The sequence below is a fragment of the Monodon monoceros genome, unplaced genomic scaffold (assembly GCF_005190385.1).
Source record: "Monodon monoceros isolate NGI ecotype Baffin Bay Population unplaced genomic scaffold, NGI_Narwhal_1 Super_Scaffold_11, whole genome shotgun sequence".
NCBI classification, from domain to species: domain Eukaryota; kingdom Metazoa; phylum Chordata; class Mammalia; order Artiodactyla; family Monodontidae; genus Monodon; species Monodon monoceros.
The window spans coordinates 65,563,723-65,589,708 of NW_021703767.1; the positions used below are offsets into that span (position 1 = coordinate 65,563,723).

Here is a 25,986-nt window from a genome sequence, read left to right on the forward strand (position 1 = left end):
CACCCAGGGGGGAAACTTGCACTTTGCTAGGCACAATCCATGCCGTGTGCAAAGAAGTGTGGAAGACTGCACGTGCCCCAGTTGCCCCTGAAAATCTCCTCCCATTTCCTAGAGCCTTGATTATGTCCCTGCCTCCTAACCACTTAAAATTCCTTTACTCCCCTCCCCTGGGGGAGAAGGTATATTTAGAGCACAAGCTCTCCACCATTCCTTGATCAATGAATAAAGTTTCTGCTCTGCTATGCCAAACCCGGGTTCATTTGATTGGCGTTTGCAACTCCAGGCAAAGGACTGAGGGGTCACCGACCTGTTGGGGATCTGTAACAAAATAAGGAGGCCATTAGACTGATGTGGCGCTAATGCCATGGCGACCTACATAAGCAAACAAAAATTTAAGCCTATAAATGCCTCAAGGTTAAAAAATCAAAATGCTAAAGGCAACCAGTCACAAGCAGCTAACTAGGCTTTAAGCTGTAGCCAGTCAATAATTTCCTTACTTTTCTTCCACCTTTTTTCTATAAAAGCCTCTCCCAGAGCTCCTGTTGGTGAAGCTTTCCTAACCACTTCTGGTTTGGCGCTTCCTGATTGGAATCAATTTTTCCTCAATTAAACTCTTAAAAATTTTAATATGCCTCAGTGTCTTTTAACAGACACTGTAGACAAAGTTAACAAATAGATGACGAACTGGTAAAAGATATTTGAAATATCTAAATCCAACATGGGATTAATGTCTAGAATACTTATGGAACTTAGTAACAATAAGAGAACAGCAACCTCAATAGAAAAATGGAGAAGAGATATGAACAGACAATATATAGAAGGAAAAATACTCAAGCAAATTTTTTTGTTTGTTTCTCTGCCTATTTAACACAGGAGAGTATGTAGAAGAGAAAATCCAAGGTCAGCACTCACAAAAAGGGCTGTTCCAAGAGTACTAATCATAAAAATGGAAAATAAAACAACAATGAGGTATCACTTTACACCCATTAGACTGAAATCAGATTAGTACTTGGATAATGCCAAGTACTGATGAGTATGCAGGAATCCTTGGGAATGGAGACTGGTCCTGCCATTTTGGAAGGCAGTTAGGCAGTATCCAGTTAATTTAAGAATAGGTGCATATCCTATGACTCAGCAGTTCTATTCCTGGATCTATATTCCAAAGAACTTCCCAGCAAGTCCTTAAGGGAACATGTTATGGGGATCATTGTCACAGCATATTTATGTAGCAGGGAACTGGAGGCAATCTGGGCATTCATCGCTGGGGAGGTAGATAGGGAAATGTGGAGTACAGGGTCCAAACTAGAAGAAATTGACAACATACCCACATAGTAAAATGCACACATTTTAAAAATAGCATGGGTAGTGGAAAAAAGTCAGAAAGAGAATAGATACATAGCCCAGTACTATTTGCATATATTTAAAGAAGGTGTGCAAAAACAAAAATACGTGTATGAACACGTGTGTGAAATGATTTGCTTATTTAAACAGAATGGTTGCCTATAAGGAGAGGCAAGTGGGGGCAGAGAATAAAGATAAATGCATCTAAAGTACCCTTGCAGGGACCAATGATGATCATGTGTCATGCACAGAGGACAATTAAGTCCTGCACCTGAAGACCAAGGACAACTATGCTGGTTGCATCCTGCTCTATGCAGTTTTGAAAACACTGCTTTATGGGGTAGAAATGGAATTTAATTATTTTAATGTCCTCTTTCACTACACTTTTAGGTGGTGTGGAACAAAGAGACTACACGTTGAGGTGGTGTGGAAAATTTTATTCTAAGGGTTAAGCCACTTCCTTGATTCTAAGTAAAAACAATCATTTTGTCATAAAGAGGTATTGTGACTTTCTAGAAGATGTGTGGTCATCTTGTCATACTCATTTTGGGCCCCCAACAGTAGTTAGCACATGAGACACAGCATAACTGCTTTTTACTCAGACAAATTATTCCCCCAAAGCTTTATTTTGCCCTGTTGCTGCCAAGAATCTAGAAGCACTTTTTTCCTCAGAAAGATCTCCCTTAAATATGCAGAGAAACAAACAAAAACAAATACAAAAGAAAATGTTTTGGACTGATTTTCCCTTTTAGTACTGTCCAGTAACTCATATTGGCACTAATAATTCTTTTTTTCATCACTTTAAAAAATATTTATTTATTTATTCATTTTGGCTGTGCTGGCTCTTGGCTGCAGCGTGTGGGATCTTCGTTGCGGCATGCAGGATCTTCAGTTGCGGCATGCATGCAGGATCTAGTTCCCCAACCAGGGATCGAACCCGGGCCCCCTGCGTTGGGAGCGTGGAGTCTTACCCACTGGACCACCAGGGAAGTCCCTGGCACTGATAATTCTTCACAGAGAACCCAGATTTTTTAGAATGTGCTCACTTAGAATGAATAATCAGTTGAAATGACAACATAATCTTCAACTACAATACCTTCCATATATGTAGGACTGTTGAGTTTGTGAACCATCATTTAATCTTCACAGTAGTTGTGAAAACAAGCAGGGACCCTTTGGGGCCCGCCCAGGTACAAAAGCCTTTCTAGATCCCTTGTTTCTTGTTTATAGGAAAAAGGCTTCAGCTTCCTAGACTTTCTCTGAGTCCCAAAGTACAGATTCAGATAGTTAGTGATTAGAACAATAGGGGCACAAGACTCCTAGTTCCTCCTAAAAGGATATACATAACAACCTGATAGAGATCTGAGTCCCATTACAGGAACTAAGGCCCCCACCCAGGTGGAGGATGGTAACTTCAGCCTGAGCACAAGCACAGGGGACCCCAGTCTGGTTGGAACCAGAAGGCTGATGACTGAGATTCTTGAAACACCACCCTGTTACCTCACCACCAACCAATCTGAAGAGAGTCACACACCCTGTGGCTCTCCCCGCAAATTTGCCTTTAAAAACCTCTTCCCTGAAACCCATGGGGAAGTTCAGGTCTTTTGAGCATGAGCTGCTCATTCTCTTTGCTTGGCCCTTGTAATAAACATTTCTCCGCTCCAAACTCCAATGTTTCAGTTTGTTTGGCCTCACTGTGCATCTGGCACGTGAACTTGGGTTCAATAACAGTTGAATGTGTTATCTACATTTATAGCTGAGAATATTGAGGTTCATAGATGGACATGATTTGTTCAAGGTCACATAACTTGTGACAGTCCTGAGTCTCCACAACTTCTCCCTCTAAGGTCTATGGTCTATCTACTATCTCACTTAATTTGTCTAAATGAAAGGTGAATATTATTTTAAAATTAATCATTGTTCTGTATTTAATTGGGCAACTGAACTTCTGTGTCTACGAAATGAACAAGGAAGAAATGAGAAATATCCAAGACAGTTTATGGAGTTAAGAGAATTGATAAACTGTAGACACAGATTATAGACCCAAAAACTGAAACAGCCTTTCTGCAACTGAGAAAAGATTTTTCTTGCCCGTTGTCCTTCCCTGCTTCAGTGAAGACAGGATACTTGCAGTGAGCACACTCTGTGTCTTTCTCAGGGTAAGCTAGTATTGGCAGGCCTTGCCCCACCCACACTTCCTTTAACTTGCTGTGTTCAAGATATAAACAAGCCCTTGTTTTCCTCCCTGAGCACTGTGGGTCTTAAACTCTTTTCAACAAGCACTTCTTTGGGACGTAATATTCTCCTGCCCTTGAATAAAAGACCAAAGGATACTCCTTTCCAAAGTGAAATAGTCATTTATATCCAGCTACTTAACTCTCCTCTTGTTTCAGAATGGTACAGCTAGCCCACACACACGGGTTATTTTTTCTTCTGCCTTTTAATTTATGAATAAGTAAATGTTCAGATCAATTATTGATCTTTACATTAACATCATGCTTTACTTTTCTTACCCAGCCTAAATGCCTTTAGACTTATGGGATGGCCTTAGTTAAAGAAAAAGGAGGAGTATAAAACATTGTAATTTAATGTTTCCCATTCTACCCCAGGAAAAAATCTCAATAACTCACTTGCCCCAAGAAAAACACAGCAGTTTGAGAGACCTGTAATTAGAGATTAAATTTAGAGTAGGTAGCATGTGGAGACTCAATAATGAAAGATTGGATTCAACCTGCTGTTTACGGAGGCAACTCAGAGGTTAGTTTGTATCAAGTTCTCACTTCCAGTTCCAATTTTAACCAGCAATACTTTACTTTTAAGCCTCTGGCACTCTTTGCTGTTGCTCTAATTGCTAAATTTGTAGGCAGCAAGAGTTGCAATGGTGACTGTAATGGACTTTTTCATAGTATAGTGAATCTGTTATTGTATGGTACTATGGGGACACATACCATAGTACCATAGCTACAGGTGGTACCAAGCAGGCATTCTGTGGATGGGATGACAGGCCTGGTGATGTAACAAGAAACAACTAAGGAAATACTTTCTAAAATCTCACCATGATAAAGGTATTCTTAGCCATTTTTCATGCCTAACTAACCCCAGGTATGGAGACTTTATCAAGTAAGGGTGAATAGTTGAAGTTGGTAGAGAAGGAGTGCCACCATATGCTGAGAGAGAAGAATTACAAGGCTTGAATTATCACTTGTCTAGTTAGTAGGTTCCGCAGAAACTGTGTAGTATTTACATTTCTGCCGCTGCAAAATATATGCTTTCCAATTGCCGCAGATAAATACGTGCTGTACATAAATTCTCTATAGCTTTTCAAGAACCCTGAAGTGTCTGAGATTTACCCTGTTTGCCTGCCACAGTTCCATGAATGCTGGTAGAAGCCAGCAAACTGCTGAGTCAGAGATGAAGGATCATTTATTACTTATAGCAGAAGCAACCAAGCATCAGAAGTTTTGCACCACTTCCCTGAGCCCCAATTCCCACAGGGTGATGTGAAGAAGGCCAGGTGACATCACAGATATTTCAACACAGAAAAGGAAGCTTAGGAAATCCAAACCTTTAATAGTGGGCAGTAAGAAAGATTGCCCTTTGCTCAAAAGGAGACAGGATCTCTGACTTCTAAGGCTGTAAGCAAACCTGCCCCTTGCTCCAGAGATAGACATTATTTCTATTGTCCAAGGTTGTTTCCTACACAAAGGAAAGGGCAGACAGCTACCCCCTTACAAGACAAGCAGACACATGAGAGACCCATGGAGAACTGTCTCCCAAACCTGCAAAGTGTAACTTTGATTTTAACGAACCTGTATTATTGACTAGCACCCCTCTCCAACTTAATTTCATAAAGATTGCATATTAGTCATTTCTTGCTGCGCAACAGCATTTCCACAAACCTAGTGGTAATACACATTTATTTGTTATTATTGCACTTCTGTACTTAGGCATCTGGGAATGGCTTAAGTGGCTCCTCTGATTAGGGTCTCAAGACGCAATCAGGATTTTGGCTGAGGCTGTGGTCTCATCTGAAGTTCTACTGGGGAAAAACATGCTTTCAATCTCATTTAGGTTGTTGGCAGAATTCAGTTTCTTGAAGTTGTAGGACTGAAGGATTTGGTTTTTCACTTGCTGTGGTCAGAGGCCACCCTCATCTCCGAGAGGCTACCTGTAGTTCCTTGCCGCTTGGGGTTTCCAAACATGGCCACTTGCTTCCTTAAAGCCAGCAAGGGAGAGAGTGAGCAACTCCAGCAAAATGGAGTTAACTACAGTCTATGTAAAACAATCAACGTCATACATAAACCACTACATTTGACATATTCTATTGGTTAGTGTCTTCCATTATGCTTATCAAGGGGGCTGGCTGTTGGCTACTTCAGATAATTTATCTGATAGAGTGAGGAAAAGTCTTTCTAAGGAGGGGACATTCTAGCTAAGACTTCAGATGATGAGGAGTCAGCAGGGATAAGATGTGGGTAGGGGTGAAGAGCATTCTGGGAAGAAGGAACAGAAAGTAGGAAATGTAGCTATACCCGAAGACAGAAAAATATTATCATGCCATTATAACATTGTATTTTACATGTTTTTGAGTCTGTTTTCTCCATCATACAGTGAGCTGTACAAATTATCTTAGATCTTCAATACCTATTTCATAGTAGACAGTAAATTTATATTATAAATGGATGGATTTATTCACTTAAGACTCGTTTTGTTAAGCTTTCAGATACCAGGTACTTCAGAGATACAAAATGACATGTAAAGGCCTGTGCCCTCAATGAACTCACAGGTGTGGAGAGCAAAGTTGCTAACAATTACTAATACAAGGTGGTCAATGCCATTGGTGCTCCTACAGCACTGGAAGAAAGAAAGAAGCCTTGGTCTATTGGGGTGATTTGGGAGACTACATAAAGGTGGCAAAATTAGCACTGAGTCTTGAAGAATACCTAAATTAGTTGAGGGGCATAAACAGGAAAAAGGTATTTTAGGCAAAGGAATCAGTTTGAGTGGCAAAATAATCTGGCTGGTTTGCAAAAAACCCAAGAAGTTCAGGAGTAGAGAAAATAAAACCAGGAGTATGTGTGGAAAGAGGGATAGCAGGCCAGGAGGCTCATTGAAGTGTCTGTGGATTATATCAAAAAGACAAAGACGCTAACTCTAACGTGCAACACTAGCCAAATGGGATAATTTGAGCATCATAAAGTATAATGATCATAATGGATTAAAAGAATCTGATATGTAAAAATGCATTCATTCATAATGGTACTAATCAAAGAAAATCTTATTGGTTAACATTTGAGGTTGCTAGGGCACCAACTCATTTCTGTGAAATTTGATAACTAAAATGAAAGAATCCAGCATTCATGCAGACTTTTCTCTATGATCCCTGTATTTCAGGATAACCAATGAGTTGGTGAGGGAAAGTTCTTTTTACAGAGGAATTCCAGGTAATAAAGAAAACTATTGAAGGTATCAGAAATTCACTGTTCTAGCATAAAAGACTTAAGAGATATCAAAATGCAATGTGAAGACTTTTTTCTTGGATCTTTTGATCAGAAAAAAACAACTATTGAATGACATCTTGGACTCAACCAGTGACATGTGAATACATACTGAATATTAGATACATAGGAATTATTAATTTTGTTAGATGCTGACAATGGCGATTAAATTAAAAATCCTTATCAGTTGGAGATGCAGATTAATTTAAGGGTAAAAGCAAAAAGGGGAGGTAGGCGATAGATGAAACTAGATTGGCAAAATGTTGATAATTGTTGAATCTTGGTGATGGCTAGTGAGGGTTCATTACTAAAAGTGGATTCACTTTTGCCTATGTTAAAAATTTTTCCATAATAGTTTTAAAAAGCAGAGCCAGTGCCTACTACACCACATCACCTTCAGCTGATTTAATGCCCAGGGCTCAGAAAAGGGTAGCAGAATGCGAATCAACAGTTACTAATTACCCAGCCCACCCCAAACGCTGATACCCACGGCCAGAGCTCAGTGTGCCAAAGGCTGACGTTCAGGAGCTTGGATTCCTCAGCTCGAACAAGCCCCGCGGAGAGGGGATGTCCGAAATGAAAGCCCCCAACTATTCTAGAAGGTGCTGAGATTTCCCAGGCATTTCCGAAAGAGGCTAACGGAGTGTAACTGGCCGATGGCTGCAGGATTTAAGCAGCAGCCTTTTCCCCAGCCTGCGGCCCCCTGGCCTTGACCCTGGTGGGCGGCTAAATGCTCGTGGCTTGGTCACCGGAGTGAAGTGGAAAGCGAGGCCGTCCCTCTCCCTTCCCTCCTCCCCTCCCCAGGCCTGCCCTTCTTTCCTCCTTTCTTCCCCCTTCTTCCTCCACCCCTCACGCTCCTCTCCTCTGCGCACTTTCCGGACCTTCCGCTCCTGCGCCTCGCCCCACCCCTCCCTTGTCATCACTCGGCTCCTCCTCCCCCAGCCAGCCCCGCCCCTCCCTTCACGAGCCCCGCCCCGTATCTTCGCTCAGCCCCGCCTCTCCTGCTCCTCGCCCCGCCCCTTCCTTGTCGTCACTCGGCTCCTCCTCTCACACGCGAGTCCCGCCCCTCTCTTCTGGATTAGCTGTGTGTCCCCGCTCAGCCCTCGCTCCTTGCGGGGGTTACCATAGCTACGTTGCACACCGCATCTCGGTCTCCCTAGTCGGTTCTGGCTGGCCGCAGGGAAGAGCCGGCACCATGAGTCACGTAGTGACCATCGAAGAGCCCCAGGCCAAGCCGCAGGTGTCTCAAACCCGGTGCGGAGGGAGGTCGGGGGCCTGGGGCAAAGTCTCTGCCAATCGAACATATGATTTCCTATACGGTAAGGGCGGCTCCAGACCTCCCTCCTGAGTTGCCGACTCCTGGGCCAGGTGGGCTTTGAGACGGTGGGACCTGGCCGGGGGCGCGGCGGACAAAAGACGAGCCTCAGGACGGATCCTTTGCCCGCGGTCCTCTTCTGTTGGGTGGGGGCAGCTCCAAGCCTCCGAGGTGGTGGCGCTCTCGCGGGGGTGGGGAAGGTGTCTCGGAGACCACAGGTGCGCTCTGCATCGCAGAGCACTGAGCGGGAACACCTGACTCTTCTCCACCCTCTTTTTCTGATAATTTGCACAGCCTTAAGCAATCGTCCTGAATCCTGTTCCTGGCGTTCTGACTTGGAGATTCACTCAACACTCCCGCGTGCAAACTGCATAAAATGCCCAAAGAGAATGACCTTCCTGCTCCCATTCCCTGGGCAACTCCAAATTTGGCATTCTAGGTAAAGAAGGGCCAGTTTATCTCATCTTTGTTTTCAGGTTTCTCTTTTTTTTTTTGCGGTACGCGGGCCTCCCACTGCTGTGGCCTCTCCCGTTGAGGAGCACAGGCTCTGGACGCGCAGGCTCAGCGGCCACGGCTCACGGGCCCAGCCGCTCCGCGGCATGCGGGATCCCCCCGGACCGGGGCACGAACCCGCGCCCCCTGCATCGGCAGGCGGACCCCCAACCACTGCGCCACCAGGGAAGCCCCAGGTTTCTCTTTTTATTTAAGCTTATTCTTATCCATCAAAGTGTTGCTTATAAACTAGGTCCACTAGGGCCTTTGGGCCAGTAAAAGCCCCAGTTTATTTTAATGACCTGATTGTTCATTTATGTTCTGTCTCTTCTACTGGACCATAAGTTCCCTGAGTTCTTTAAGTTCTTGTTCTATACATTTTTGTAGCCTTCTCAGCACTTATTCCAGTGCTGGTACATATGTTAGGTGCTATGTAATTTATTATGAATTATTGAATTGAATTTACTACTACAATAATTATAATCAGTAAAGCATGATTTTTTCCAGTTTTGCCCTGTCACCCTACTTTTAACCACGTGGTATCTCCTCTGGGAATCCCAGGGTCTCCTTTGGATGGGAATCTTTAGGGTAGCTATTTCCTGGTGTTGGGAATGTGTAATGATTGCTTACATTTGTATAGTACTTTACAGTTAACACCATTCTTTTATAAATCTTACCTCATTTATATACCATTTTGCATTTAACTTGACTTTAATCCTTTGTATCTCTCAAGTGCCTCACTCGAAGTGCCCACAATACTTTGTCACTTCCCTGAATCTACATTTGTTGATGGATTAGTAGCTACACTAATGCCCTGCTAATTCAAGTCTTTTAAATATGATATATTTTTCCCAGCTTCCAAAAATATTTTATAATACTTCCTGGGTTTATCAAGAGCTCTTTCCTCCTTTCTTTCCCCCCAGAATCTGCAATTTATTATAGTTTTCCCAAAAAGTAATCATCATATTTTGGGGTTTGAAACACTTCCTCATCGTCACCATTACTTGGTTGTGACAACTTCCTGTGCTTCTTAGAATTATTTTTACAATATGGGTAAATTGGCTGAGGGGCTCTTTCATGATTTCCATGGAAAAATTTCCCCCATTAAATTCATGGGCTTTTGATAACATTAGGCCTGGGAGCTGAAAGGATTGGTGTTCGAATCAACTGCCAATCAATAAGTTGCCAACTTTTTTATTTTTTAATAAATTTTTTTGAAGTATGGTTGATTTACAATACTGTGTTAGTTTCAGGTATACAGCAAAGTAATTCAGTTATTTATATATATAGTTCAGATTATTTTCCATTGTAGGTTATTATATTTAATTTACAGTAAATCCTTGTTGCTTTTCTATTTTATGTGTAGTAGTTTGTATCTGTTAATCCCATACTCCTAATTTATCCCTCCCACCTCCCTTTCCCCTTTGGTAACCATAAGTTTATTCTCTATGTCTGTGAGTCTGTTTTGTATGTAGATTCATTTGTATTATTTTTCAGATTCCCCATATAAGTGATATTGTGTAATATTTGTCTTTGTCTGACTTACTTCGCCAAGTATAATATTCTCTAGGTTCATACATGTTGCTGCAAATGGCAATATTTCATTCTTTTTCTATGGATGAGTAATAGTCCATTGTGTGTGTGTGTGTATATATATATATGTGTATGTGTATATATATATATATATACCACATCTTCTTAAGCCAATCATCTGCTAATGGGCACTGGGTTGCTTCCATATTTTGGCTATTGTAAATACTGCTGCTATGAACATTGGGGTACAGGTATCTTTACAAATTAGAGTTTTCATTTTTTACAGACATATACCCAGGAGTGGGATTAGTGGATCATATGTTAGCTCTAGTTTTTTTTAAGGAACCTCCATACTGTTTTCCATAGTGGCTGCACCAATTTATACATTCCCACCAACAGTGTAGGAGGGTTCCCTTTTTTCCACACCCTCTTAGGAATTTATTATTTATAGACTTTTTCATGATAGCCATTTTGACCACTGTGTAGTGATACCTCATGGTGGTTTTGATTTGCATTTCTTTAATAAGTAGTCATGTTGAGCAATTTCTCATATGCTTCTTGGCCATCTGTATGTCTTCTTTGGAAAATGTCTATTTAGGTCTTCTGCCCATTTTTTGATTGGGTATTTATTTATCTATCTATCTATTTATTTATTTATTGCCACGTTGGGTCTTTGTTGCTGCGTGCGGGCTTTCTCTCTTTGCAGCGAGCAGGGGCTACTCTTTGTTGCGGTGTGCAGGCTTCTCATTGCGTTGGCTTCTCTTGTTGCGGAACATGGGCTCTTTGCTTGCGGGCTTCAGTAGTTGCAGAATGTGGGCTCAGTAGTCGTGGCACATGGGCCCTAGAGTGCGCGGGCTTCAGTAGTTGCAGCACGTGGGCTCAGTAGTTGTGGCACGCAGGCTTTAGGGCATGTGGGCTTCAGTGGCTGTGGCACATGGGCTTTGTAGTTGTGACTCGTGGGCTCTAGAGTGCAGGCTCAGTAGTTGTGGCACACGGGCTTAGTTGCTCCGCGGCATGTGGGCTCTTCCCTGGACCAGGGATCAAACCCGTGTCCCCTGCATTGGCAGGTGGATTCTTAACCACTGCACCACCAGGGAAGTCCCTGTGTGTTTTTGATATTGAGTTGTGTGAGCTGTTTGTATATTTTGGTTATGAACCCTTTGTTGGTCACATTGTTTGCAAATATTTTCTCCCATTCCATAGGTTTTTTCAGTTTGTTGATGGTTTGCTTTACTGTGCAAAATCTTTTAAGTTGGATTAGTGCCATTTGTTTATTTTTGCTTTTATCTCTTTTGCCTTGGGAGACTGATCTAAGAAAATATTGCTACAATTTATGTCAGAGGATGTTTTCCCTATGTTCTCTTCTAGGAGTTTTATGGTTTCATGTCTTATATTTAGGTCTTTAACTCATTTTGAGTTTATTTTTGTAAATGGTTTGAGGGAGTGTTCTAATTGCATTAATTTACATGTAGCTAGCTGTCCAACTTTCCCAGTACCACTTGTTGAAGAGACTGTCTTTCCTCCATTGTATATTCTTGCCTCCTTTGTTATAGATTAATTGACCATAGGTACATGGGTTTATTGCTGGGCTCTCTGTTCTGTTGATCTATATGTCTGTTTTTGTGCCAATACCATGCTGTTTTGATTACTATAGCTTTGTAGAATAGTTTGAGGTCTGGAAGGGTTATGTTTCCAGTTTTGTTCTTTTTCCTCAGGATTGCTTTGACAATTCTGGGTCTTTTGTTGTTCCATATAAATTTTAGGATTATTTGTTCTAGTTGTGTAAAAAATGTTATGGGTATTTTGATAGGGATTGTATTAAATCTGTAGATTGCTTTGGGTAGTATGGCCATTTTAACAATACTGATTGTTCGACTCTAAGAGCATGGGATATCTTTCCATTTCTTTGAATCATCTTCAGTTTCCTTTATCAATGTTTTATAGTTTCCAGCATACAGGTCTTTTACTTCTTGGTTAGGTTTATTCCTAGATATTTTTTTATTGATGTAATTTTAAATGGGATTTTTTTTTAACTTTCTGATATTTAATTGTTAGTATAAAAAATGCAACAAATTTCTGTATATTAATCTTGTATCCTGCTACCTTGCTGAATTCATTTATTAGTTCTAATAGTTTTTGTATGGATAGTTTAGTGTCTTCTATATAGAGTCGCATGCCATCTGCAAATAGTGACAGTTTTACTTCTTCCCTTCCAATTTGGATACTTTTTTATTTCTTTTTCTTGTCTCATTGCTATGGCTAGGGCTTTCAATACTATGTTGAATAGAGGTGGTGAGAGTGGACATCCTTTTCTTGTTCTGAATTTAGTTAGAAGGCTTTCAGCTCTTCACCATTGACTTTTATGTTGGCTGTGGGTTTGTGGTTTATTATGTTCAGTTATGTTCCCTCTATACCCACTTTGGTGAGAGTTTTTATCATGAATGGATGTTGAATTTGGTCAAATGCTTTTTCTGTGTGTATTGAGATGGTCATATGGTTTTTGTCTTTCCTTCTGTTAATGTGGTGTATCACATTGGTTGATTTGTGTATGTTGAACCATCCTTGCTACCCTGGAATGAATCCAACTTGATCGTGGTGTACGATCCTTTTTATGTATTGTTGGATTTGGTTTGCTAATATTTTGTTGAGGATTTTTGTATCTATATTCATCAAAGATATTGGCCTGTAATTTTCTTTTTTGGTAGTGGCTTTGTCTGGTTTTGCTATCAGGGTGATGGTAGCTTCACAGAATGACTTTGGGAGTGTTCCCTCCTCTTAATTTTTTGGAATAGTTTGAGCAGGATAGGTATAAATTCTTCTTTGTAAGTTTGGTAAATTCCCGAGTGAAGTCATCCTGACCTGGACTTTTCTTTGTAGGGAGTTTTGTTTCATTTTGTTTTTTAAGTAGAGTTAACTTACAATGTGGAGGGAGTTTTTTTTTTTTTTTTACTTACAGATTCTATTTCACCTCAAAGATTGGTCTGTTCGAATTATCTGTTTCTTCTTGGCTCAGTTTTGGCAGGCTGTATGTTGCTAGAAACTTGTTCATTTCTTCTAGGTTGTCCAATTTGTTGGCATATAACTGTTCACAGTATTGTCTTATGAGTTTTTGTATTTATGTGGTGTCAGTTGTTATTTCGCCTCTTTCATTTCTTATTTTATTTATTTGGGTCCTCTCTCTTTTCTTCTTGGTGAGCCTGGCTAGAGGTTTGGCAATTTTGTTCCTCTTTTTAAAAAAAAAACAAAAATAGCACTTGGTTTTATTGATCTTTTCTATGATTATTTTATCTCTATCTTATTTCCTCGCTGATCTTTATTATTTCCTTCCTTCTTCTGACTTTGGGTTTTGTTTGTTCTTCTTTTTCTATTTTTTTTTTCCCCGATGTCAGCTGTTTTCCTGTGGGCTTTTCCAAAAGCAGACCTTGAGGTAAACGTTCATAGGATACTGCTTTATTAAGAAGTACAATCCAAAAGAAACCAGAGATAGGGAAATGTGACTGAGACAGGGAATGTCAGAGAGAAAATAAAACCATGTGTTACCAAGGTGATTACCACAAAGTTTGTATCAAGTAAAAGTAAAACCATTTTTCTGAGAAGCAGTATGTGTTACTTTGCCTATCGATAATCCAGCCCTGGAGTGGAAGGAGAATTTACCTGCTGGCTTCTGTTTCTCTTTGGTTAAAACTTTGCTTTATGTATCCTCAGTAAGAGACATGTGAAGGTGATATGCATTTCCCATGGATTTTCACGTCTCCAGGTCACAGAGAAAAACTAAGGGGAAGGTGAGGGACACTTGGTGCAGACATGAGGTAAAGAGACACTGGGCTGTGCCTGCTGCTTGGACTGCAACTTGGTTGAGCCAAAACAGAAATTGTTGCTCTGGTTAGTTGGTAGGAAACAAGTTGGCAAGAGCTCCAGACATCTGCAAATTATAAGTTTATGAAATCATGTAAATGAAGTGGCTGATCCAAACATACCAAAGCCAGAACCAAACAAAACAGCACTTCTCTTCCCCACACTCTCCTGCCCTTTTGATTATTACCTCCCAGAGGGAAAACTTTCAATTCTTTTTAGCTCTTTCTTCTCGTATTTAGTAAAATATTCTTTTCATCTTTTCTTAAAAAAATTTTTTTAATTAAAATTTTTAACCATTTAAAAAATTTAAGTAGAATTAATTTACAATGTTGTGTTAGTTTCAGATGTACAACAAAGTGATTCAGATACATATATATATATACACACACGTATAATATACTTTTTCAGATTCTTTTCTTTTATAGGTTATTATAAGATATTGGATATAGTTTCCTGTGCAATACAGTAGGTCTTTTTTGTTTATCTGTTTTACGTATAGTAGTGCGTATATGTTAATCCCAAACTCCTAATTTATCTCTCCCCCCTCATTATCCCCTTTGGTAACCATAAGTTTGTTTTCTACGTCTGTGAGTCTGTTTCTGTTTTGTAAATAAGTTCATTTGTATCATTTTTTTTTTTTTTTTTTGCGGTACACGGGCCTCTCACTGTTGTGGCCTCTCCCATTGCGGAGCACAGGCTCTGGACACGCAGGCTCAGCGGCCATGGCTCACGGGCCCAGCCGCTCCACGGCACGTGGGATCCTCCCGGACCGGGGCACGAACCCGTGTTCCCTGCATCGGCAGGTGGACTCTCAACCACTGTGCCACCAGGGAAGCCCTGTCCATGTTGCTGCAAATGTCATTATTTCATTCTTTTTTATGGCTGAGTAATAGTCCATTGTATATACATATATATATGTGGGGTATATATATATATATATATATATATACATACACATACATACATACATACACACACAGCATCTTCTTTATCCGTTCATCTGTTGATGTTCATTTAGGTTGCTTCCAGGTCTTGGCTATTGTAAATAGTGCTGCTATGAACTTTGGGGTGCATGTATCTTCAAATTAGAGTGTTCTCCAGATAAATGCCCGGATCATACGGTAACTCTATTTTTAGGTTTTTAAAGAACCTCCATGCTGTTCTCCATAGTGGCTGCACCAATTTACATTCCCACCAACAGTGTAGGAGGGTTCCTTTTTCTCCACACTCTCTCCAGTATTTATTATTTGTAGACTTGTTAATGATGGCCATTCTGATGTGAGGTGATACCTCATTGTAGTTTTGATTTGCATTTCTCTAATAATTAGCAATATCGAACACCTTTTCATGTGCCTGTTGGGCATCTATATGCCTTCTTGGAGAAATATCTATTTAGGTATTCTGGTCACTTTTTATTGGGCTCTTTGTTTTTTTGGTATTAAAGTATATGAGCTGTTGGTGTATTTTGGAAATTAATCCCTTGTTGGTAGCATCATTTGCAAATATTTTTTCCCACTTTGTAGGTTGTCTTTTTGTTTTGTTTATGGTTTCCTTTGCTATGCAAAAGCTTTTAAGTTTAATTAGGTCCCATTTGTTTATTTTTGGTTTTGTTTCCATTACTCTAGGAGATGGATCCAAAAAAATTATTGCTATGATTTATGTCAGAGTCTTCTGCCTATGGTTTCCTCTAGGAGTTTTATAGTATCTGGTCTTACACTTAGGTCTTTAATCCATCTTGAGTTTATTTTTGTATATGGTGTTAGAGAATGTTCTAATTTCATTCTTTTACATGTAGCTGTCCAGTTTTCCCAGCACTACTTATTGAAGAGATTGTCTCTTCTCCATTGTATTTTCTTGCCTCCTTTGTCATAGATTAATTGCCTGTGGGTGTATGGGTTTATTTCTGGGCTCTCTATTCTGTTCCATTGATCTGTATGTCTGTTTTTGTGCCAGTACCATACTGTTTTGATTATTGTAGCTTTGTAGTATAGTGTGAAGTCAGAGAGTGTGATTCCTCCAGCTCTGTTCTTCTTTCTCAAGATTGTTTTGGCTATTCGGGGTCTTTTGTGTTTCCATCCAAATTAAAAAAATTTTTTTTCTAGTTCTGTGAAAATGCCATTGGTAATTTGATAGGGATTTCATTGAATCTGTAGATTGCCTTGGGTAGTATGGTCATTTTAACAATATGGATTCTTCCAATTCAAGAACATGGTTTTTCCATCTGTTTCATTCTTTCCATCTGTTTGTGTCATCTTCAGTTTCTTTCATCAGTGTCTTATAGTTTTCAGAGTAGAGGTCTTTTGCCTCCTTAGGTAGATTTATTTCTAGGTGTTTTATTCTTTTTGATATAATGTAAGCAGGATTGTTTCCTTAATTTCTCTTTCTGATATTGCTTTGTTAGTGTATAGAAATGCAACCGTTTTCTGTACATTAATTTTGTATCTAGCAACTTTACCAAATTCACTGATGAGCTCTAGTAGTTTTCTGATAGCGTCTTTAGGATTTTCTATGTATAGCATCATGTCATGTGCAAACAATGACAGTTTTACTTATTCTTTTTAATTTGGATTCCTTTTATTTATTTTTCTTCTCTGATTACTGTGGCTAGGACTTCCAAAACTGTTCAATAAAAGTGGTGACAGTGGACATCCTTGTCTTCTTCCTGATCTTAGAGGAAATACTTTCTGCTTTCCATCACTGAGTATGATATTAGCTGTGGGTTTGTCATATATGGCCTTTATTATGTTGAGGTTGGTTCCCTCTGTGTCCACTTTCTGAAGAGTTTTTTTAATCATAAATGGATGTTGAATTTTATCAAAAGCTTTTTCTGTACCTATTGAGATTTTCATATGGCTTTTATTCTTCAGTTTGTTAAGGGTGTATCCCGCTGATTGATTTGCGGATATTGAAAAATCCTTGCATCTCTGGGATAAATCCTACTTGATCATGGTGTATGATCCTTTTAATGTATTGTTGGAATCAGTTTGCTAGTATCTTTTGTTTTTTAATTTATTTATTTTATTCTTTTTATTTATTTATTTTTATTTTCATTGCTGCATGCAGGCTTTCTCTAGTTGAGGCGAGTGGGGGCTACTCTTCATTGCAGTGCTTGGGTTTCTCACTGCGGTGACTTCTCTTGTTGTGGAGCACGGGCTCTAGGCTCACGGGCTTCAGTAGTTGTGGCACGTGGGCTCAGTAGTTGTGGCTTGTGGGCTGTAGAGCGCAGGCTCAGTAGTTGTGGCGCATGGGCTTAGTTGCCCCATGGCATGTGGGATCTTCCTGGACCAGGGCTCAAACCCGTGTCCCCTGCGTTGGCAGGTGGACTCTCAACCACTGCGCCACCAGGGAAGCCCCTGAGATATTTTTAAACCTCTCCTTCTATTCTAAATGATAATCTTGCTGGGTAGAGTATCCTGGGTTGCAGTTTTTCCCGTTTCAGGACTTTGAATATACCATGGCCCTCCCTTCTGGCCTGCAAAGTTTCTGTAGAGAAATCAGCTGATAGCCTTATGAGGTTTTCCTTGTAACTAACTCTTTGTTTTTTTGCTGCATTTAGAATTCTCTGTTTATCTTTAACTTTTGTTGTTTTAATTATGATATGTCTTGGTGTGGGTCTGTTTGTGTTCATTTTGTTTGGGACCCTCTTTGCTTCCTGTACCTGGATATCTATTTCCTTATTTATGTTTGGGAACTTTTCAGCCATAATTTCTTCAAATATATTCTTGATCCCCTTCTCTCTCTCTCTCTCTTCTCCTTCTAGAACCCCTATTATGTGTAGGTTGGCATACTTCATATTATCCCATAGATCTTGTATGTTGCCTTTATTTTTTTCATTTGTCTTTCTGTCTGCTGTTCTGATTGAATAATTTCCATTATTCTATCTTCCAGATCACTTACTCATTCTTCTGTGTCATTTAGTCTGCTATTCATTGATTCTAGATTGGTTTTTATCTCAGCAATTGAATTGTCTAATTTTGATTGGTTCATCTTTATAGTTTCTAGTTCCTTGTTACAGCGATCTGCATTTCTATTGATAATCTTTCTTAATTCCTTTAGCATTTTTATTACCTTCTTTTTGAACTCAAGGTCTAGTAGACTGGTGAGGTCTGTTTCATTATTTGTTCTTTCAGGGGATTTCTCTTGTTCTGTTGATTGGAAATAGTTCCTATGCTTTTTAATTTTACTTAATTTTCTCTGTCTATGAATTTAGGAGAAACAGCTGTCTACTGTGGTCTTGAAGGGGTGTTTTTATGTGGGATTGACCCTGCAAAGACGGTATGTCTCCAGTATTTTTGGTGCAAGGGCTGGTTTTGGTATGGATGCCAGCCACATTTTTCCTCAGGGTGTGCTGGTCGTTACCCCCTTGATAGGGGGTGTGCTTGGTGTTGTCATATCTAGAGCCTGTGCTGGATGTGAGGCAGGGCTTCCTCTCTGCTCCGTGGCTGTCACCGTACTTTTGGGGGTGGGGCCTGCTCCCCAGTTGTTGGAATAGATGGCCTGAGGATTGGGTTCGATCAAGCTCCGTAGCCCTTGAGTGTGCACCCTGCCCCAAGGGAGGTAAATCCTGAAGCAAATGAGGCCCGTGTGGTCACAGAAGACCTGTACACCACCTGTGTGGGCATCCGTGGTTCCACTCAGAAGCAGTCTAAGTTCACGTCCCTTTCTCTGTGGTGTTCATCCCAGATCTAGTGCAGGGCTGTGGTGTGGAGTGGGTGGGGCTAGGGCATTTGCTAGGCTGGGGCTGGCGGTCAGGTTGTGGTTGCAGGAGTTGAGCTGGCTGCTTTGCTGCCTGAGATCTGGGCTGCCTCTGTGGCAGTCTTTTCCCAGGACCGTTATTCCCCAGACGTAGTGCTAAGCTGTGGTGTGGAGTGGGCGGAGCCTGGGCTCTCTTGCTGGCAAATGAACTGCCGCATACCCCTGCCCAGGGCCTGTCTGCCCGAGATTCAGTACTTAGCCCCTTCACACTCTTGTGGTGCCACCAGGTACACACGCTGACAATTTCTGCCCAGCTAGACCCACTGCCCCTGTGCGTGCACTTATAATGGGCTCTGCAGGGCCCCCCAACCCCGATAACCTCCCAGGCCCTCTGGTCTGTCTCTGCATAGCTAGGCCAGGTCTCTGCCCAGATCTCGTGCCAAGCTGTGGTGTGGACTGAGTGGGGCTCGGGCATCCGCCCATTTGGATTGGGAAGTGCAGTGAGGTGGCAGCCACCAGTGCAAGACTGTCTCATCCCTGATTGTTAGCAAGCCAGCACACGTGCAGTCCTATCGAGTAGAGTCTAGACTTCTTCACTCTTTCTGTCTGTCTCAGTGAATTTCCCAGCAGGCAAGGGGGCTTTACTCCTCTGTGCAGGAATCCCAGGAATTGGATGCCCAAACTGTGGCTTGATCTGCTCACTCCCCAGAGTGAAGGTCCACCCATGTGGACCTTTTCTTCCTTTCAGATCCCTCCCAGGGATGCAGGTCCTGATCTGGTACCTTTTTTTCCCATCATACCCAGTTACATGGAGATCTTTATTGCAGCTTTGGTTGTATAGCAGTTCTTCTGCCAGTTTCCAGTTAGTTTTCATTGAGAACTGTCCCACATGTAGATATATTTTTGATGTGTTTATGGGGGGAGATGAGCTCCATGTCCTCCTACTCCACCATTTTGATCCCCTCAGTTGCTGACTTCTTGAAGCCTTGGTTTCCTTTTCTATAAAATGGAGGCCTAGTGCCGACCTCATTGGGTTTTTTGAGGATTAAACGGAATATTGCACATAAAGCACTTAATAACTGTCTAGGAGTAAGCAAGTAATGACCTGGTGACTGCTGTTACTTGGGCATCTCAGAGGCCTCTCCACTGCCATTTGAGCACTGTTTTAGGCTATGTTGTAGAATGTGTAGTCACAAATCATAGAGTATTGTGTCATTATCTTTTATAGATGTAAAAATGTTCCTGTAGATATCATGTCTTCACACTCCTTTTGGAAATAAGAGGAGAATGGTTTATTATTTATTATTCAGACTTAGGAGAAATGTGGGTTAAATTAATTTCAGTTGACCAGCACAATTGCAACCACTGACCCAGTGATATCGAGTTGAGAAGTGATGGAGACTGGGCTGATTAGGAATGAAGAGACCACATTTTATGGCCTCAGATTATAGGCTACTGAATTTGAAGACAGAATGAATGCACCTGTTTAAACAGAAGAAAGACTATAGCTTCAACATCTCTGATATACTGGAAACAGTATAAGACAAAGTGAAATTTCTACATACTCTTATTTTAAATGATTTAAAAGAAATCACTGGGTCAGTGGTTGCAGTTGTGCTGTTCGTCTACAACTGGGTAACTGAGGAGTCATTAGGTTCTGGAAATTGACTTACCTCATCTAAATTCAAAAGAGATTTATTTCTAAATCACAATACCAATTTAATAATTTCTGTGGAGAAATATATGTTACCAAGATGTCTAGACTAGTTGGTCAGGGTATTTGTTTCTCAAGAGATGTCTACTTGATAAATCAAGTCTGTATCTGAAGATTGCTTGTGAACTTAATGTCAAATTGTTTGATTTTAAGGGATAGTATAATCAGTCATGAATATTCTTTGTCACTTTAGAGATATATCTAACAAACCCATACTTATAGCAGCAGGGCAATCTTTTTTTGAACTGGGAGAAATAACTTAGTCCCATCTTAAGAGGTGAATTCTAAAAATAGCTCATCTTCTTTATCTCTGATTAGAGAATGACATTTTCTTACCCTGTCTACCAGTTATGGGTGATACACTGTTAAGAGTTTGTATCTCTCCTGTGAACTGAATATAGGAGATAGTGCCCAAAGTTATTGTTTCTTTCCCTCGGAAATGAGTGTTGTGTGTATATACATGGTCTTTCTTCTTGCAGTATTTCCAGGACTATCCAGACCCAGAAGGTGGTTTGTTCGTAGGAGAGAAGAGAGCCTATTTAGGCTATGGTGCTTGAAAACATGTTCAGCCTTCTTTTTGCATTCTGATTCTATTAACTGACGTTGGAATACACAGAAAATAAATGCATCTCATAGACCCTCACTGGTGGTAGAGTAATAAGGCTATGAGCTTCTGCAGAGCTAGGCAATATCTAAGTTTTCTAATTTGTTTTCCAATTAAGAAATTATATTTCTTTACTATTATTCTCTGCCTAGGAGTAGATATGTTCTATTCCTTATACTACCTTATTGTTTATTTCACAGATCCATTGTTTATCATGTCAAGTGAGAAAGACCACAACCAGGCAAATATTCAGGCCACCCTGATTCGAAGCAGACTGGTAGGTCTTATTCATCCACTAAGGTAGCCTAATGGACCTGAACCATCTAGTTTGGCTAACTGCGCTGATCAGATTGACTAATCACCAACTCTCCACTGGATTTTATGTTCTGCAGAGATTACTTTGCCACGATTACCAGGGGACAAAGTATCTTAATACTTGTGGCCCAGTGTGAGGATTAACTAACTAATAGTGAATAAAGGTCCCATTATAACCTAAGTTATTTCAATGGGAAAAGTAATATATGCCTGTGTTGAAAGAGTTCAAATAGTACAAAAGCTTATATGGTATAAAGTAAATGCTACCCTTAGCCCTCTTCACATAATCATCCATTAGCATCAGTTTCTTGAGTACCCTTCTAGAGATAGTCTATGCATATACCAATAGCCGATGTCATATACACTGTTTTGTGCCTTTAAAAAGTTTGCAGTAGTAAAATACTTCAGAAAATCTGATGATATAATTTTGTCCTTTTTTCCCCTGCCTTCCTGTCCTAACATTAGAGAAGGGTTCCCAGGTATAGAACCATGTTCAGTAGCCTGTTTCATTATCCAAGATATTCTGTATATTGGAGCAAGGCAGATCCTGTTCCATCATTCATCAGTCGGGACTGGAAGGGACATGAGGAGAGACACAAAGAAGCCCTCCGGAAACTTGCTGTGTAAGTGTCAGGTAGCTTCAGCTGCTACTCATGTTTTTAATGAATGCATTTTTCTTCTTAAAAATTTTATTTATTCATTCTGTATTATTTTAAAATATACAGGGACTTCCCTGGTGGTCCAGTGGATAAGACTTCGCCTTCCAATGCAGGGGGTGCAGGTTCAATCCCTGGTCAGGGAACTAAGATCCCACATGCTTCGTGGCTAAAAAACCAAAACATAAAACAGAAGCAATATTGTAACAAATTCAATAAAGACTTTAAAAATGGTCCACATCAAAAAAAAAATCTTTAAAAAAAAATGTACAGTTGTGATGTTATACCTAGACCAATTGAGCTCAAATTCTCTTTCTTAAGCCCTTTGACCAGAACAAGCCTGATTCAGGAGCAATGGTTATAGGTTTATTGGTTAGTAGATGTTCTCCAAAGGTTGGAGTGCATATGTATATTAAGTGATGACTTAATAGTAGAAGTGAATGCGTTTGTTGTTTCTTTGATTCATCTTAGAAATTGCAAGTGTACTTTTCTGCTAGTATCCAAATACACTTTTTGGACACTTGCAGCCAAGGCACCTTCAGAGACAGATCTCTTGAATTGCTTATTCTTTTAAGGAATATTTACAAATTCATACCTAGTAAATTTCTTTTAAAATGCTACCTTACAGCCTAGACATAAAACTTCATTTTTTAAAATTTTGTAATTCTCATGTGCTATTAACTAAAAGTGAGTAGTTTCGTATGTGAGATTTCGTAAGTCTACTCATTTATTAGCTTTCAGTTCCACTTGTTGGCTCCTGGTTTCCTGGCTCAGGGAAAGTAACTATTCTAGTCTGAGATGTAGAACAGTAAGATGCATGTTATAGAAGACTTTGCTTTCAGTATGAGCTACCCTGTGTATTCCCTACTTTATAGACATATAAATATGAATTGGAAATTATATGTTAGACTTGAATAATGTTTTCCTGCTTCGTTTTAGAACTGACACTTCTTTTCCGATGCCTAAAGAAGTTTATGAAGATCCCGATGTTACTGGAAAGAATCGCTATAAATATTTTGAAAGGTAGAAAATAGTTACTGTGAATATGAGCCCTAGTATTGTTAGAGACCACTTTGTAATAATGATAGCAGCTCTCATTTTTAAGTGCATGCAGTGTGCCAGGCATCACTTTATAAGTGCTTTACATATAATATCAATTTTCAGAACAGAAATATAGGATAAGATATATTATCCCCATTTTACCAGTAAGGAAGCTGAGACCAAGAGAGGAGAAATAAATTGCTCAAGGTCACATAAATTAGCAAGTGGTAGAGTTGTGGTTCCAACTAAGTCTGCCTGGCATTAGAGGTACTAATTGCAAATAAGAATGTATATTTGAGAACAAAATGAAGTTATCAAATGAAGTGAGATAGAGCAAAGACACCATGACAGCCATAGTGCAGGGGAAAGTGTTAAAAGAGGGCAAATAGGTGAAATTTGCTCTCTTTGTGTGAATGTTGCCAAAACCAACATGGTCAAAAGATTCACTTTGTTTCATTTGTGAGTAATACTCATGTGATAATCATACACTCAGATCAGATTAAAGTAAGATGAGGATTTCCCTATAGGTCCTATCTGAGTTAGCAAAATAGTCTTGATGTTATATCTACATAAACTCATTTGAGAAAAGTAAACTTGTAGTCCACATTATGCTGATTTTTTCAGAGAAATGTTAAATTCTTAACATCCTATACTCAATTCCTAGACTTTTGGGGGGAAACTTTTTAAAGTAAATCATTGGGAATTTCAGAATATCTCAGGGAACTTGAGAAGTTGCTGGGGACTAATGACCAGCTGAAGCCCAAGTATAGGGCAGTTTCTCAGAGTGTGGCTTGTTTCCCATCTTCAGAGAACACACTGGGATGTTTATTAAAAATGCAGATTCACTGGCTCTACCTTGTATCTACTGAATCTCCTGGGCTAGACCTGGGAATTTGAATTTTAAACAAGAATCTTCCCACTCCCCAGTGATTTTTGTGTATGCCAAAGTTTGAGAATTACTGATATATGAAGTATTCAAACTCACTGATTTCAAGGGACAAATATTAACAATGGAAGAAAGCTCAGAGAGCACACAATGCAAAAGTACCACACATTTGTGTTTTCCTTTCTCCCCCAGGCCTTTCCTTCCATTTTATCAACAGATGCCATTCAATGTTGTTTTTGCATCAACCAGGTAAGTAACCATTATTTTAAAACTTTTTTTCCGGTTTATTTTATTTATTATTTGCTTCCATATTTGTTTCCAGAGGATAGTTGACTAAATCAATATTTTAAACTTTGGATCACTAACCATTAGAAGGTCTTCTAGTGGGTCATGAGCAGCATTTTAAAAAACAAAATAGAATAGAAAATAACCAAGAGCATCAGACATATTGAGGGTAGGTTTTTTTGTTTTTTTGTTTTTTTTTTTTGCGGTACGCAGGCCTCTCACTGTTGTGGCCTCTCCCGTTGCGGAGCACAGGCTCTGGATGCGCAGGCCTAGTGGCCATGGCTCACGGGCCCAGCCGCTCCGCGGCATGTGGGATCTTCCCGGACTGGGGCACGAACCCGTGTCCCCTGCATCAGCAGGCGGACTCTCAACCACTGCGCCACCAGGGAAGCCTGAGGGTAGTTGTTTTTTGCTTATAACTTTTGTTTTGAATAGATACATACATATGCTCATCTAATTTTTGCTATACACTTTCCCATGTCAATATAACTTAAAATTTCTATAGGAGAAAAAAATCCAAGGTATTCTTGAAATGAAATGGAAAAGAACCCTTTTTTAAGGTCTCAGATTTCTGAATAGAAAGTTAGATAGGGCTTAACTTTCAAACATGCATTTAAAGGATATGGTTACTCTTAATGATATAGCATCTTATGAATAGGATATATGTTATCAAAGGTCTGTAATCCTCAATATAAGTGCCAATTATTATTATTATTTTTTTAACATCTTTATTGGGGTATAATTGCTTTACAATGGTGTGTTAGTTTCTGCTTTATAACAAAGTGAATCAGTTATACATATACATATGTTCCCATACCTCTTCCCTCTTGCGTCTCCCTCCCTCCCACCCTCCCTATCCCACCCCTCTAGGCGGTCACAAAGCACCGAGCCGATATCCCTGTGCCATGCGGCTGCTTCCCACTAGCTATCTACCTTACGTTTGTTAGTGTATATATGTCCATGCCTCTCTCTCGCCCTGTCACAGCTCACCCTTCCCCCTCCCCATAACCTCAAGTCCGTTCTCCAGTAGGTCTGTGTCTTTATTCCTGTCTTACCCCTGGGTTCTTCATGACATTTTTTTTTTCTTAAATTCCATATATATGTGTTAGCATACGGTATTTGTCTTTCTCTTTCTGACTTACTTCACTCTGTATGACAGACTCTAGGTCCGTCCACCTCATTACAAATAGTTCAATTTTGTTTCTTTTTATGGCTGAGTAATATTCCATTGTATATATGTGTCACATCTTCTATATCCATTCATCCGATGATGGGCACTTAGGTTGTTTCCATCTCTGGGCTATTGTAAATAGAGCTGCAATGAACATTTTGGTACATGACTCTTTTTGAATTATGGTTTTCTCAGGGTATATGCCCAGTAGTGGGATTGCTGGGTCATATGGTAGCTCTATTTGTAGTTTTTTAAGGAACCTCCATACTGTTCTCCATAGTGGCTGAACCAGCTCACATTCCCACCAGCAGTGCAAGAGTGTTCCCTTTTCTCCACACCCTCTCCAGCATTTATTGTTTCTAGATTTTTTGATGATGGCCATTCTGACTGGTGTGAGATGATACCTCATTGTAGTTTTGATTTGCATTTCTCTAATGATTAATGATGTTGAGCATTCTTTCATGTGTTTGTTGGCAGTCTGTGTATCTTCTTTGGAGAAATGTCTATTTAGGTCTTCTGCCCATTTTTGGATTGGGTTGTTTGTTTTTCTGTTATTGAGCTACATGAGCTGCTTGTAAATTTTGG

The 25,986-nt window shown here is 40.1% G+C and overlaps 1 protein-coding gene across 1 annotated transcript in view; it reads left to right on the forward strand.

Annotated features, from left to right (window-relative positions):
* The first annotated feature begins 7,935 nt into the window (after nucleotides 1-7,935).
* The window catches only part of MAATS1 (MYCBP associated and testis expressed 1), a 142,953-nt gene continuing 124,902 nt past the window's right edge, over nucleotides 7,936-25,986 (forward strand). Inside the window, exons 1-5 of the mRNA XM_029215154.1 lie at nucleotides 7,936-8,158; nucleotides 21,248-21,324; nucleotides 21,828-21,985; nucleotides 22,958-23,041; nucleotides 24,138-24,194. Of these exons, the coding sequence (XP_029070987.1) occupies nucleotides 8,035-8,158; nucleotides 21,248-21,324; nucleotides 21,828-21,985; nucleotides 22,958-23,041; nucleotides 24,138-24,194 (500 nt within the window). The 5' untranslated portion in view covers nucleotides 7,936-8,034. The remainder of the gene's footprint in view (nucleotides 8,159-21,247; nucleotides 21,325-21,827; nucleotides 21,986-22,957; nucleotides 23,042-24,137; nucleotides 24,195-25,986) is intronic.